The 14,361-nt window shown below is 36.3% G+C and overlaps 1 protein-coding gene across 2 annotated transcripts in view; it reads left to right on the top strand.

Moving 5' to 3' along the window:
* The window catches only part of Dhc93AB (Dynein heavy chain at 93AB), a 32,007-nt gene extending 18,398 nt beyond the window's left edge, over nucleotides 1–13,609 (top strand). For both annotated transcript variants that reach the window (XM_075289112.1, XM_075289113.1), the window contains 13 exons: nucleotides 33–1,382; nucleotides 1,551–1,720; nucleotides 1,994–2,297; nucleotides 2,363–2,556; nucleotides 2,615–2,984; nucleotides 5,037–5,177; nucleotides 5,235–5,405; nucleotides 5,460–5,776; nucleotides 5,836–6,250; nucleotides 6,311–7,312; nucleotides 7,882–8,030; nucleotides 12,764–12,896; nucleotides 13,240–13,609. In XM_075289112.1, coding sequence (XP_075145227.1) covers nucleotides 33–1,382; nucleotides 1,551–1,720; nucleotides 1,994–2,297; nucleotides 2,363–2,556; nucleotides 2,615–2,984; nucleotides 5,037–5,177; nucleotides 5,235–5,405; nucleotides 5,460–5,776; nucleotides 5,836–6,250; nucleotides 6,311–7,312; nucleotides 7,882–8,030; nucleotides 12,764–12,896; nucleotides 13,240–13,401 — 4,878 coding nt within the window. In that variant the 3' untranslated portion in view covers nucleotides 13,402–13,609. The remainder of the gene's footprint in view (nucleotides 1–32; nucleotides 1,383–1,550; nucleotides 1,721–1,993; nucleotides 2,298–2,362; nucleotides 2,557–2,614; nucleotides 2,985–5,036; nucleotides 5,178–5,234; nucleotides 5,406–5,459; nucleotides 5,777–5,835; nucleotides 6,251–6,310; nucleotides 7,313–7,881; nucleotides 8,031–12,763; nucleotides 12,897–13,239) is intronic.
* Nucleotides 13,610–14,361: the final 752 nt, after the last annotated feature.

The following is a 14,361-nucleotide window of genomic DNA, read 5'->3' on the forward strand; positions in this document are numbered from 1 at the left end:
TAGCTCCTTCACTATCAACCTTCTCTTTGCAGAACGAATTCTCTGGCCTGTATCTGAAGTCAGGTTTGAAAAATGTCGGCATTATGTTCCTTATGACCGATGCTCAGATACCTAGCGAAGATTTCCTGGTACTGATCAATGATATGCTTTCAACAGGCGAGATTCCAGACCTTTTCCCCGACGATGAAATCGAGAATATAATAGCAGGTGTCCGCAATGAGGTCAAAGGTGCAGGCCTGGTAGATTCCCGTGAAAATTGTTGGAAATTCTTTATTGATCGTGTACGCAAACAATTGAAAGTCGTTTTGTGTTTCTCGCCCGTTGGCTCCACATTGAGGGTTCGGTCCAGGAAGTTCCCCGCTATTATCAATGCCACCTCAATCAATTGGTTCCATGAATGGCCGCAAGAGGCCCTTATATCGGTAGCCATGAACTTCTTATCGAAAAATGAAGTTTTACCCGATCATCACAGAGATTCAGTGGCTAAATTTATGGCCTATGTCCATACCTCGGTCAATGCCACCTCCAAAGTGTATCTGCAGAATGAGAGACGCTATAATTATACCACACCAAAAAGTTATTTGGAACAAATCAGTTTATACTTGAAACTTTTGAATGGAAAACATGAGGATTTGCAAAGTAAAATCGTGCGCTTGGAGAATGGTTTGGAAAAGCTAAGATCTACCGCAGTACAAGTAGCTGACCTTAAAGTGAAGTTAGCCGTCCAAGAGGTGGAATTGAAAGAGAAAAATGAAGCTGCAGATGCTTTGATAGAAATTGTGGGCATTGAGACAGAAAAGGTCCAAACTGAGAAAGCTTTGGCCGATGAGGAAGAAATGAAAGTGGCCATTATTGCTGATGAAGTATCGAAAAAGCAAAAAGATTGCGAAGAAGATCTACTGAAAGCTGAACCTGCCTTGGTAGCTGCCCAAGAGGCTTTGAATACTCTAAATAAAGCCAATTTAACTGAATTGAAATCTTTCGGCTCTCCACCGGGAGTTGTGACCAATGTAACAGCTGCTGTTATGGTTCTATTGGCTCCAGGTGGAAAGTTACCCAAGGATCGTTCGTGGAAGGCAGCTAAAATAGCTATGGCCAAAGTTGATGGCTTTCTCGATTCTTTGATCACCTATGATAAAGAGAACATACATCCGGAAATTATAAAAGCCATTCAACCGTATTTAAAGGATCCTGAGTTTGAACCTGAATTTGTGCGTTCTAAATCGGGAGCAGCTGCTGGTCTCTGTGCTTGGGTAATTAATATTATACGTTTCTATGAAGTCTATTGTGATGTTGAGCCCAAGAGAAAAGCTTTGGCGGCTGCAAATGCGGAATTGGCTGCGGCCCAGGAAAAATTGGCTGGTATTAAGAGGAAAGTTGCGGTAAGTTAGATAAAGTTCCCATGCTAGTTTTTGTATAAATAGCAATTCTACATTAACAAACTCTTGTTTTATTTGTAAAAATGCATACCCTATTGTTTATTCTGGATTAAAATTCCAATTGCAAAATTATACCTACATTTTTAAATTATTCTTTATCCACTTTTCTAGAGTTTGGAGGAACAATTGTCAAAATTGACAGCTGATTTCGAAAAGGCAACTGCTGATAAATTGCGTTGCCAAAAGGAAGCCGATGCTACACAAGCAACCATAGCTTTAGCTAATCGTTTGGTTGGTGGCTTAGCTAGTGAGAACGTTCGTTGGGCTGAAGCTGTAAACAAGTAAGTTGGCAACATAAGGTCGATGCTACACTAAAACTTAAATTGAAAGAAATCAATAATTGTAATAAATTGAACACGATCCTTATAATATTTCTAATAAACAATTAAAGGTATTGCCAGTATTGCAATAATAACAACATTGAAATACATAAATGTTGATATGTTTGTGAAAATTTTGATAAAAGAATTTTGTGAAAATTCTAAAATTACTCTGTATTTTGTCGACCACAATAAAAATTAATATTTTTTTTTTGCTAATACGTATTTCCATAGTTTTGTAAAACAGGGCATTACATTACCTGGCGACATATTACTGATCACTGCGTTCATATCTTATGTGGGTTGTTTCACAAAACAATTCCGCATAGATTTAATGCAAAAAATGTGGATGCCGTTTTTGAAAAATCTAGATCCTCCGATACCAACCACAGAAAATCTAGATCCCTTATCATTGTTGACAGATGATACCACTGTGGCTGTATGGACCAACGAAGGTTTACCTTCAGATCGAATGAGTATAGAAAATGCTACAATCTTATCGAATTCCGAGAGATGGCCTTTGATGATTGATCCCCAGGTTCGAAAAACATTTCGTCTATAGTAATAAGCGAAGACAATCTGTTTAATAATTTCATCTTCCAGTTGCAAGGTGTGAAATGGATTAAAGAGAAATATGGAGAACCCTTACAGGTTATACGTATGGGTCAACGTAGCTATTTGGATATTATTGAAACAGCCATAACAAAGGGCCAAACAGTACTTATAGAAAATATTGATGAAAATCTAGATCCAGTGTTGGACTCTCTACTGGGTCGTAATCTAATCAAAAAGGGGAAGTAAGTACACGATTTGGGATTTTATGAGAAAGTTTTTAAACATTTCCTACTTCTATAGAGCCATAAAAATTGGTGACAAAGAAATCGAATACAATTCCAATTTCCGTTTAATATTACACACGAAGTTAGCTAATCCTCACTATAAACCTGAAATGCAAGCACAAACCACTTTAATTAACTTCACTGTTACCCGAGATGGTTTGGAAGATCAATTGTTGGCCGAAGTTGTAAAGGCTGAGAGACCTGATTTGGAAGACCTAAAAGCTGAATTAACAAAACAGCAAAATGATTTCAAAATTATGTTAAAGAAATTGGAAGATGATCTGCTATCGAGACTCTCGTCGGCCGGTGAGAATATTTTGGGTGATACCGCTTTAGTCGAAAATTTGGAGACCACCAAGAGTACTGCATCAGAAATTGAAGAAAAGGTAAGAGTAAGAAGAGAACAATTTGAAACAAAAGTTTAAGTATATCATTTCGTTCAATATCGATAAACTAAATATTCACATATTCCTCGAAGTGAGACTTTTGTCATGTCTGTAAGCATTTCGCAGAATGGAATGAATAATGTAATAATTATGGGGATGCTTCCCTGTGAAAGCATCCCCATAAGAGATCAGACCTGTCTGAAGCCTTTTCTTGTGAAGGTTAGGTTAGATACTGTGACAGCCAGCTCTTTCAGACTCACTTGGAGTCCGTTGTGATACCACAGAGGTGAACCTCTCTCTTATCACTGAGTGCTGTATCATTTCGTTCAATATCGATAAACTAAAAATTCACATATTCCTCGAAGTGAGACTTTTGTCATGTCTGTAAGCATTTCGCAGAATGGAATGAATAATATAAGCGTCGACACTTCCCTGTGAAAGCATCCCCATAAGAGATCAGACCTGTCTGAAGCCTTTTCCTGTGAAGGTTAGGTTAGATACTGTGATAGCCAGCTCTTTCAGACTCACTTGGAGTCCGTTGTGATACCACAGAGGTGAACCTCTCTCCTATCACTGAGTGCTGCTCGATTTTATGTTTAGCTCAATGACAAGAAACCTCCTTTTTAAAGCAAAGTCCGAACGGCGTTTCACATTGCGGTGAAACTACTTAGAAAAGCTGTGAAACATTTAGAAATGACCCCAACATGAGAAGGGATAATCCACCGCTGAAAACTTTTTGGAACTGTCTGAATCCATTCTAGTGCCCATAGGTCTAATGGTTGCATTTAAGTGGCGCAAGTTCAATATTGCTTAAATTATTTTAATGGTTGCAAAAAAAAAAACTACTTTTTTATATCTAAATTCTCAGACGCCAGTACCGACGATTGTTGTGATATGACACAGCTTGGGAGGATTGACATCTTAACCATTATATGCAAAGTCGTTGTTTTACACAAATTCCTACCAGTAGCGACGTTTTGGCTATGTTCTCTTAGACGTTGGCTTGGCTGACTGATTTGAATACCTTTGAAATTCAACTGCCATCCTACAATACAGATTAGGATGGTTCATATCGTGACTGTTAAATGTAAAGCTGTTGGTTTGCGGAAATCTTGTTGATAGATGGCTACTCGGAGCCGAGAGGAGTATTGCCTCCAGTGGCTTGGTAACCGCTCAGAGAAAGGTTCGAGTAAGCCAGCATCAGGGTTGGCCTGTCACAAACTGTGACTTTTGCGACATACATTTGCGACGTATAATACGTATGTCGCAAAAGTCGTAAACCTGCTGTAGAAAACCAAATTTTGAATAGAAGAAATCCTGAACATTTTTTAATTTAGTTTGACAGCATTCGCTGTGAGTTTCTGCCGAAATTTGTGAAAGTTTTCCCATGATCAAGCCTATTTTCTTAGGTGGTATCGAAATTCCCGTTGGTGAGTGTGCAAAATACCTTGGGGTTATATTGGACAGGAGACTGAACTTAAAGTTAAGAAAGGACGAGAAAATCCACGGTTACCCTGAACTCGTGCAAAAGGCAATAGGGAAAATGTGGGGACTAAAACCGAAAATTGTGAACATTCCTAAGAATTGAAACTTCTTCGCACATACCATCGTCTTGGATATCATCGAATTCGCTGCCTAGCTGACGCGACTAAAGTATTTTCAGTTTGCGACTTTTGTTACTTTTTCTACATTTACGACGCGTATGTGACGTTTACGACGTTTACAACTTTGCGACAGTTGCAAACCTAAAAGAGTTTGATACAGACCATCTCTGGCCAGCATCAGCTTATTCGAATCTTCACCCTGGTTCAGCAGGGTAATAACTCGGGTCGAATATGAGCATACTTGGAAAAATGAAAAAAAAAATCAAGTGTTTCAGTATTAACTCTAAGACTCAGCAGACATCAACTCTATGACTTTGTAGTCACATAACAACCAACTAATTTTGAATCGGAAAAGATATATGCAATAGCCGATTAAAAACCACTTTTTTTACTTCGATTTAATAAACATGTCAATAAACATATCTGTTCTTCCATTATATATTCACAGGTTGCAGAAGCAAAAATAACATCGAAAGAGATTGACAAAGCTCGAGAATATTATCGCCCGGCTGCAGCTAGAGCAAGTTTGCTCTATTTCATCTTGAACGAACTTAACACCATCAATCCAATTTATCAATTTTCACTTAAGGTAAAAACTCACTAAAAATCTTTCTGATATACTATATTCAAAAGTTTCCCTTTTAAGGCTTTCAGCGTGGTCTTCCAGAAAGCTATTGCCAAAGCAGAACCAGGCGAAACTCTAGATTTACGTGTTGCCAATCTTATCGATTGTATAACATATTCCGTTTTTCAATATACTTCTCGAGGTCTATTTGAATGTGACAAATTAATTTTCGCCTCCCAGATGACATTCCAGGTGTTTTCCAATGATCTCAGGAGATTTTTTTAATACTAACATCTTTTTGTTTAGATCCTTTTGATGAATGAAGAAATCACATCTGCGGAACTAGACTTTTTACTCCGTTTCCCGATTAAACCTCATGTAACCAGTCCCGTGGATTTTCTCTCTAATCAATCGTGGGGCGGAATATGCAGTCTATCGTCCAAGGATGAGTTTCGTAATTTGGATCGTGATATAGAGACCTCATCTAAGAGGTGGAAAAAACTAGTGGAATCAGAATTGCCGGAGAAAGAAAAATTCCCTCAGGAATGGAAAAATAAAACTGCTCTGCAAAGACTGTGTATGATAAGGGCTTTGAGGCCGGATCGTATGACATATGCGTTGGCGTGAGTGTAGATAAGATTTCAAGCGTATTTATTTCTATTAATATTTTGTCTTCTTTTAGAGATTTTATTGAGGAAAAACTTGGTACCAAATATGTGGAAAGTCGTGCAATGGAATTTGCTAAATCGTATGAGGAAGCTTCACCTTCGACTCCCATATTCTTCATACTTTCGCCCGGTGTTAATCCTCTCAAAGATGTTGAGGCTTTGGGCAAACAGCTGGGTTTCACCATGGACTTGGGTAACTTCCATAATGTGTCCTTGGGTCAAGGTCAGGAATCTATTGCCGAAGCAGCTATGGATACAGCGGCGAAAAACGGACATTGGGTGGTATTGCAAAATATTCATTTGGTACGTAAATGGTTACCAGCTTTAGAAAAGAAATTGGAATTTTATGCAGAAGGTTCACATGAAAACTATCGCATGTTCCTTAGTGCAGAACCAGCTTCTACTCCATCGGCCCATATAATACCACAGGTATATGGTTATATTCGATTGGCATAGCAATATTTAAACAATTGTTTTCCCCCTAATTAGGGTATTTTGGAATCGTCGATTAAAATAACCAATGAACCTCCTACCGGTATGTTGGCAAATCTCCATAAAGCCCTGGATAATTTCACCCAAGAAACCCTGGAGATGTCCGGAAAAGAAGCAGAGTTCAAGGCCATCCTCTTTTCCCTATGCTACTTCCATGCTGTGGTTGCAGAACGTCGTAAATTTGGACCTCAGGGTTGGAATAAAGTCTATCCCTTCAATGTGGGCGATTTGAATATTAGTGTATCGGTTTTATACAATTATCTGGAAGCTAATGCCAAGGTGCCATGGGAGGATTTGCGTTATTTGTTTGGAGAAATTATGTATGGTGGTCATATCACCGACGATTGGGATCGTAAACTATGCATAATGTATTTGGAAGAGTATATGCAACCCGACTTGGTGGATGGTGAATTATTTTTGGCTCCTGGTTTCCCAGCTCCACCCAATACTGATTATCAGGGCTATCACAATTATATTGAAGAAAATATGCCCGCAGAATCTCCATATCTGTATGGTTTACATCCAAATGCGGAAATTGGTTTTCTTACAACTAGAGCCGAGAATATTTTCCGTACTGTATTTGAAATGCAACCACGTGACGCTGGTGCCGGTGGGGGTGCCACTGTAACCCGTGAGGATAAAGTTAAACAAATTGTCGATGAAATCATTGAGAAACTGCCAGAGGAATTCAATATGGTTGAGATTATGAATAAAGTGGAGGAAAGGACTCCATATGTAATTGTGGCTTTCCAGGAATGTGAACGTATGAACTTTTTGACCAGTGAAATGAAAAGGAGTTTAAGAGAATTGGATTTGGGCTTAAAGGGTGAACTGACCACAACTCCTGATATGGAGGTGTTGGAGAATGCTTTGTTCTTGGATCAGGTTCCACCAGCATGGACATCACGCGCTTATCCTTCGCTATTGGGTTTGAATAATTGGTTTATCGATCTATGTTTGCGTTTACGTGAGTTGGAAACCTGGTCCACGGATTTTGTGGTGAGTAAAGAGAGTATGAGAAATCGTTGGAATACTAACGTATTTCTAAGGATTTCAATATGACTTCAACACTAATCAAATCTTAGAAGAGTAAAGGTGAAGCTATTACTCAATGCGTTGATTGAAGAGTTGATTCTTCTCTTCGAGAAGAAGAGCTCGGTTAGAATGTCTCCCAAAGCAAAAATCAAGAGTGTCCTACTGTTAGGAACATGGAACGTTTTTGTCGCAAAAATAAAAATGCTTGTCGAAGTAAGATACACAATTTTCGAGAAAGTAACATGGTTGCGACAGACAAATGTTACATGTTCCCCGTCCAAAAATAACATTATGGTCTGCAAACATGTTTAAGGTGATCATATTCCTTCTCTAGGCGTATAAAGATTTCGGCCTTCGCGAAAAGTTGGTTATAATAGTGAAGATTTGAACTATAATTTTGATGATTTGAAATCTCGAAAATGACTGATATCGAAAATATTGGAAGATTTCTTAATATTGGGAACCTAATGTGATTTCAACATCTCAATGATTTTCTTTCTTCTTCTTCTTTCTTTTTGACATTTGTCACGTAGCTACCCTCTGTGGTTTGGCTTGCCGGTTTCTTCAATCCACAATCATTGCTTACGGCAATTATGCAAAGTACGGCCCGGAAGAATGAATTGCCATTGGACAAAATGTGTCTGGTGTGTGATGTGACCAAAAAACAAAAAGAAGATTTCACGTGAGTATCAATATACAATCGCCAACATCAATATCAAATCAGTGATCAATCAGGAGACTGAATGGTAAATGAACTACAAACCCGACATTTATCAAGAGTTGTGTAGAATCAAACACTTTCCCAGTACAAAGAATTTCTGTGTCCGTCCGTCTGCTTGCCACCACGCCTGGATAGATCAATGCATGGTGGTATTTCGTTCTTTATTTAATTGACATTTTATTTGGCCTTTCAGAGAAATATTTTTGTCTTTATTAGCATTTTGTTAGTTCTACCATCATTTATCGTTATCGTTTAGGGTCGATCAATCATGTGCGATGGGGTGAGAATGGATGTGGTGGTGACGATCATCATCATTGAAAGAGTTTGATTTGTTTATTTTCCCTCATTTACACTTAATTGAATTATTTTTAATTTTGAATAAATTTTATTTATTTTTTTTTCAACTATAAAGCGATGTTCAGGAATTGATCAACCGTATATTTATACAGGATGGCTGATATGTAATATAGCACAGTAAAACACTATATATTATTTATTTTATTTAAAATAATTTTAGAATCAGTTTAGATTTTTTCGAAAGGTGTACAAAGGCATTGCTAGAGGCAAATAAAGCCGATCTGTTTGTTTGTTTGTCTACAAACTGCATAATTTGCAATGGCTTCTCATGGGAGAAAACCAAATTCGCTAACTGACTCCTTGGCTCTAACCTTCAGTCTAAGCTTTTTGTGCATCGGTATGTTAAGATCTTGCACTTTTTGAAGCTTCAGTGACTTCAGTTCTAGCTCATTTTTAAATATGTGTAGCATCCGTTCTCGCAAGCAAATTTTATACCACTGCAACATGGATTTCAATCAAACCTGGACCTCACTTTTCGGATAATTTCTAGTGTTGTACCGTTTTTTTGGTCAACTTTTTGGACGCGATGCCAAAAAGTTGATAGCCACTCGTGATTCCAGCCAAATATAAAGCAATCACACTATCACGCTTGAATTCCAATAAAATGAAATTAAATATATCAACTGTCTGACGAAATAATAGCAAACTGAATTTGACTGCAATTTCAGTTTGCTATCATTGTACTATATTTACATCAGATTATCGCTTCTTTGGCTTTCATTGATTTTAACGAATGTCAAAATCTATGGATAGGGGACAACCTGTTCGCTTCAAGATTGGCTAAGGTATACTATTATGACAAATATTTACATAAATCTTATTTCCGATATTCAATTTACAATTAGTTGCTGTTTCAGAACTTCCAAAAAAATATTTTCTCAAAAATTATATAAAAAATTAGAATTTGTATTTGTCTTTTAATATTCATTATGGCCCATAGAATAAACCCAGATTCTCGTATCGATTCTCAGAAATGCATAACTTGCAAACAAAAACAAAACAAGAGAATGACAAAACATTATTAATTAATAAACAATTAGCGGGAACTGAAATAGCAACAATTAAAATACAACACAATATTATTCTATTTTAATAAGAAATAATCAAACTCCTAGCGAAATTCATTTAAATTTAAACAAGATCTGCGGCGTCGTTTTGCTTAAACGGCGACATTTTTGATGTTATCTTCAGAGGAGAGAGAGAGCGTCATTAATTTGGCGCATTGGCACCATAAATCATTTAGTGTCTCGAGTTAAAATCGTATTGAACGGAAGACTTCCAAATCACGACGTCAGCGTCTGGCGTCGAACAATTATTGTCGCCGTCGGTGTTTTTTTTTTTTTTTTTTGACGACAGAAAGTCGCATTTCCCCATTGGTAACTTCTGTGATTTTTTATGCATTTGTACAGTGAAAGCAATAATTAATTGAGAAATTTATTAGAAAATCTTAATCAATTTAATAGAAAATCTTAATCTAATATTACAAAAAAAACCCGAATAGCTTTGAATTAAAGTCCAAGTATTTGGATCTAGGTTAAAATTTTGAGTAGAACTGTGAAGATTGAAACTTATACAAGATCAAAGAAAAAAACTGAGGAATTATTCACTTAATTAGACAATTGACATTAAAGGTGGGTATTAAGTTCGAGTTTAGCCGCTAAAATCAAAACTAAATCTGCAAAAACAGTATAAAATTATATCTTTTTGCTGCAAATTTTATTATATCTTGATGGGGAATGATTCAATGGAAAAATTGAAAATGTTTATTTTCGGTGAAATGAATTATTAAAGAAAAGTAACCGTGAAAATGGCCTATTTAGGATGAAGTTAATTTCATAAACAAAATTATATTCTCATTAAATAAAATTACCTTAACTTAATAGATTCCCAGCAAAAAAATTTGTAAGTTCTTCTAAAGGCACAAATTTAAAAGCACTTCCAGAAGATGCACTCCCAATGATGTTCTTTATTTTAACTATCTACGAAGTTCTTTTAATTCAATTTTTTATAACTTGTTTTTTTTCATACTTTTAATGGGTAATGTTAACTTGTTTTGTTTCAAATAGGTTAAAAACAGAGTAAGAATTCATAAAATGGTACAAATCATTTAAATTTTGTCAAAAAAATTCTAAATACAATCTGAAAAAAGTGTGAATTTTTGAAAATATTTAAGGTCAAACGTTTCCGACAAGCGTTAGAATCCATTAAAAATTATAAAAAATAATAAAATGTATTTATTTGACAAAATATTACAGTATTTTTTAATTTACATCCAAAACATTGAATTCGGATCACACCTAAAGAAGTGATGCAAATTCAGTGCAACGGCTGTTGAAATGGAGGACTTCCGTCCTATGACAAGCCCATGTTAAATTCATCGCTTCTGTGTCAATTTTGCACCACTTCCGGATCGAAAAAGAACATTTTCATTACTTTTTTGGCGACGCTTTTTATACCCACCACCATAGGATGGGGGGTATATTAACTTTGTCATTCCGTTTGTAACACATCGAAATATTGCTCTAAGACCCCATAAAGTATATATATTCTGGGTCGTGGTGAAATTCTGAGTCGATCTGAGCATGTCCGTCCGTCCGTCCGTCCGTCCGTCCGTCCGTCCGTCCGTCCGTCTGTTGAAATCACGCTAACTTCCGAACGAAACAAGCTATCGACTTGAAACTTGGCACAAGTAGTTGTTATTGATGTAGGTCGGATGGTATTGCAAATGGGCCATATCGGTCCACTTTTACGTATAGCCCCCATATAAACGGACCCCAAAATTTGGCTTGCGAGGCCTCTAAGAGAAGCAAATTTCATCCGATCCGGCTGAAATTTGGTACATGGTGTTAGTATATGGTTTCTAACAACCATGCAAAAATTGGTCCACATCGGTCCATAATTATATATAGCCCCCATATAAACCGATCCCCCGATTTGGCTTGCGAGGCCCCTAAGAGAAGCAAATTTCATCCGATCCGGCTGAAATTTGGTACATGGTGTTAGTATATGGTCTCTAACAACCATGCAAAAATTGGTCCACATCGGTCCATAATTATATATAGCCCCCATATAAACCGATCCCCCGATTTGGCTTGCGAGGCCCCTAAGAGAAGCAAATTTCATCCGATCCGGCTGAAATTTGGTACATAGTGTCAGTATATGGTCTCTAACAACCATGCAAAAATTGGTCCACATCGGTCCATAATTATATATAGCCCCCATATAAACCGATCCCCCGATTTGGCTTGCGAGGCCTCTAAGAGAAGCAAATTTCATCCGATCCGGCTCAAATTTGGTACATGGTGTTAGTATATGGTCTCGAACAACCATGCAAAAATTGGTCCACATCGGTCCATAATTATATATAGCCCCCATATAAACCGATCCCCCGATTTGGCTTGCGAGGCCTCTAAGAGAAGCAAATTTCATCCGATATGGCTGAAATTTGGTACGTGATGTTAGTATATGGTCTCTAACAACCATGCAAAAATTGGTCCACATCGGCTCATAATTATATATAGCCCCCATATAAACCGATCCCCAGATTTGACCTCCAGAGCCCCTTGGAAGAGCAAAATACTTCCCATTCGGTTGAAATTTGGTACGTGATGTTAGTATATGGTATCCAACAACCATGCAGGAATAAGAAGTTTTAAGATACCACAACCCAAGTAATTCGATTGTGGATGACAGTCTTTCGTAGAAGTTTCTACGCAATCCATGGTGGTGGGTACATAAGATTCGGCCTGGCCGAACTTGCGGCCGTATATACTTGTTTTTGCTGGGTTAGTCTTAACATTATTGTAAATCAATCTTTTACAATAATTTTATGTTTTGTACAAAACAGAAGTTTAAATTCCATGCTGTGATAATCGCAAGATTTTGATTTGGACATTTAGATTTAAACTTCGCACTTACATACATAAAATAATATATGAATATGTCATAAATTTGTATATTTGTTAAAATTTAAGAACTCTTCCCCGAAAAAGATGTGTGTTATGTATGAGAATTGTTCATATATCTTTATATGAAAGATATATATGAACAGTCAATTAACGACTTTTTGTAAAAATTAAAAAAAAAAATCTACGATTCTACTTCCGGATTGAAATTTGAAAATGTCGGTTTTGTTTAATTCTGATTACAATTTCCAAACCAAACCACTGTGGATCATCAGAAATAGCATTTACTGAATATTATTAAGTAATTGAAATTTGCTCTTAGTTAATTAATGATGTGATGTGATTTTTTGCTCACTACAATCTTTGATTTATTTGATTTTCCCTCCATAAGCTATTAATAGACATTTTATTTTTTTATTTCGTTTTGTATAGAACCGCACCAAGAGAAGGCGCCTACGTTCATGGTATATTCATGGAAGGCGCCAGATGGGATATACAACAGGGTATAATTATGGAGTCACGACTTAAGGAACTCTATCCCCCATTACCGGTTATTAATATAAGGGTAAAGTATCAGTATCAGTGTCATTGTCTATTATTGATTTTACAAAATGTTGGAAATTTTCAAAGCAAAATAAAACACGACCATTGTATAGAAATTCAAATAATCAATACCTCACATTTGGAATGTATTTATGCCAGAAACTTATATACAATGCAAAATTTTCTTATTCATTCATCTCATTGTCCCAAAATAAACATCCAAGAATGGATCATCTGACTGGCGCCTTTTGACAACCAATTTTTTATTTATTTATGCTGGCGTCGTCAAACTATTTTTCATTTCAAATACACAAATTCTAAGAAAAAAATCATCATAACTAATAGAAAATTTCATTTGATTTCAGGCCATTACTCAAGACAAACAAGATTTGCGTAATATGTATGAATGCCCCGTCTACAAGACTCGCACCCGAGGACCAACCTATGTGTGGACCTTTAATTTGAAAACCAAAGATAAACCTGGAAAATGGACTTTGGCTGGCGTGGCCTTGTTGTTGCAGACTTAAAGGTCTTTATGTACAATACCTGGTCAATCGACTTTTTCTCTCTCTCTCTCTCTGTTTTCTTCCAAGCACCAAATTAAAAAACAAAATTTTCTTATTAACTTTTGCACTGTAGTTAGTCGACCTCAAACAAAATAGAAACTTTTCCCCCAATTTTTTCTAGAAATCAATAAAATGTTGCCTTAGGCTATATCACTGAAGCAAAAACTAATTTATAAAAAGCATTTTCATTTAGGATTGCAAAGTATGGGAAAAAATACTCAACATGTGGTCGAGGTATTTTATTTAAATTTTCTCTCCTTAAAACTAACGTGCGTATTTGTTGACATATTTCCATTTGCACGTGTTTCTAAATATGACACATATTGATTTCATATTTCTGTGTTTTTTTAGTTCTTATGGCAAAGCTCATCAGATAATCCTTTTGAGATGAACGCATGTTTGTATATTAGAATGGGTTCTCAACAAAGCTATATGGAAATTTTAAATTTATTCACGAACTTATTGAAAGCGCGCAATGTTATCAATACCGCCTGATTAGCGGTACAGTGGTTTTCGCTTATAGTCCATCGCACATATAGGAGATTTTCACATATAGTCCACGAATCATTCTTCTAGTACCATTATAATTTATGTCATAATGGTACTAGAAGAATGATTCGTGATTCACACATATAGTTTGCTGAATAATCCATTTTACTTATAGGCCGACTTTGCATATATTCAATTTTTATTGTGCTGATAATCCATATGGACTATTTAAGAAATAGTCCACATTAAAATAAAATGTTGGCGACATCATGCAAAAAGCGTCTGAATTGGGGTTTAACTAGATATGTATATATTATACTTGAAGTAATTTTGCTTACATGAAAATGTATCTCATTGATATAAATATCTTTTAATAAAAAATAAGTTTTCTTTTTCTTATTTTTTCTATTCCTGGAAATGTGTGAAAACAGG

This window comes from Haematobia irritans, chromosome 1 (assembly GCF_050003625.1).
Source record: "Haematobia irritans isolate KBUSLIRL chromosome 1, ASM5000362v1, whole genome shotgun sequence".
In the NCBI taxonomy this organism is placed as follows: Eukaryota; Metazoa; Arthropoda; class Insecta; order Diptera; family Muscidae; genus Haematobia; species Haematobia irritans.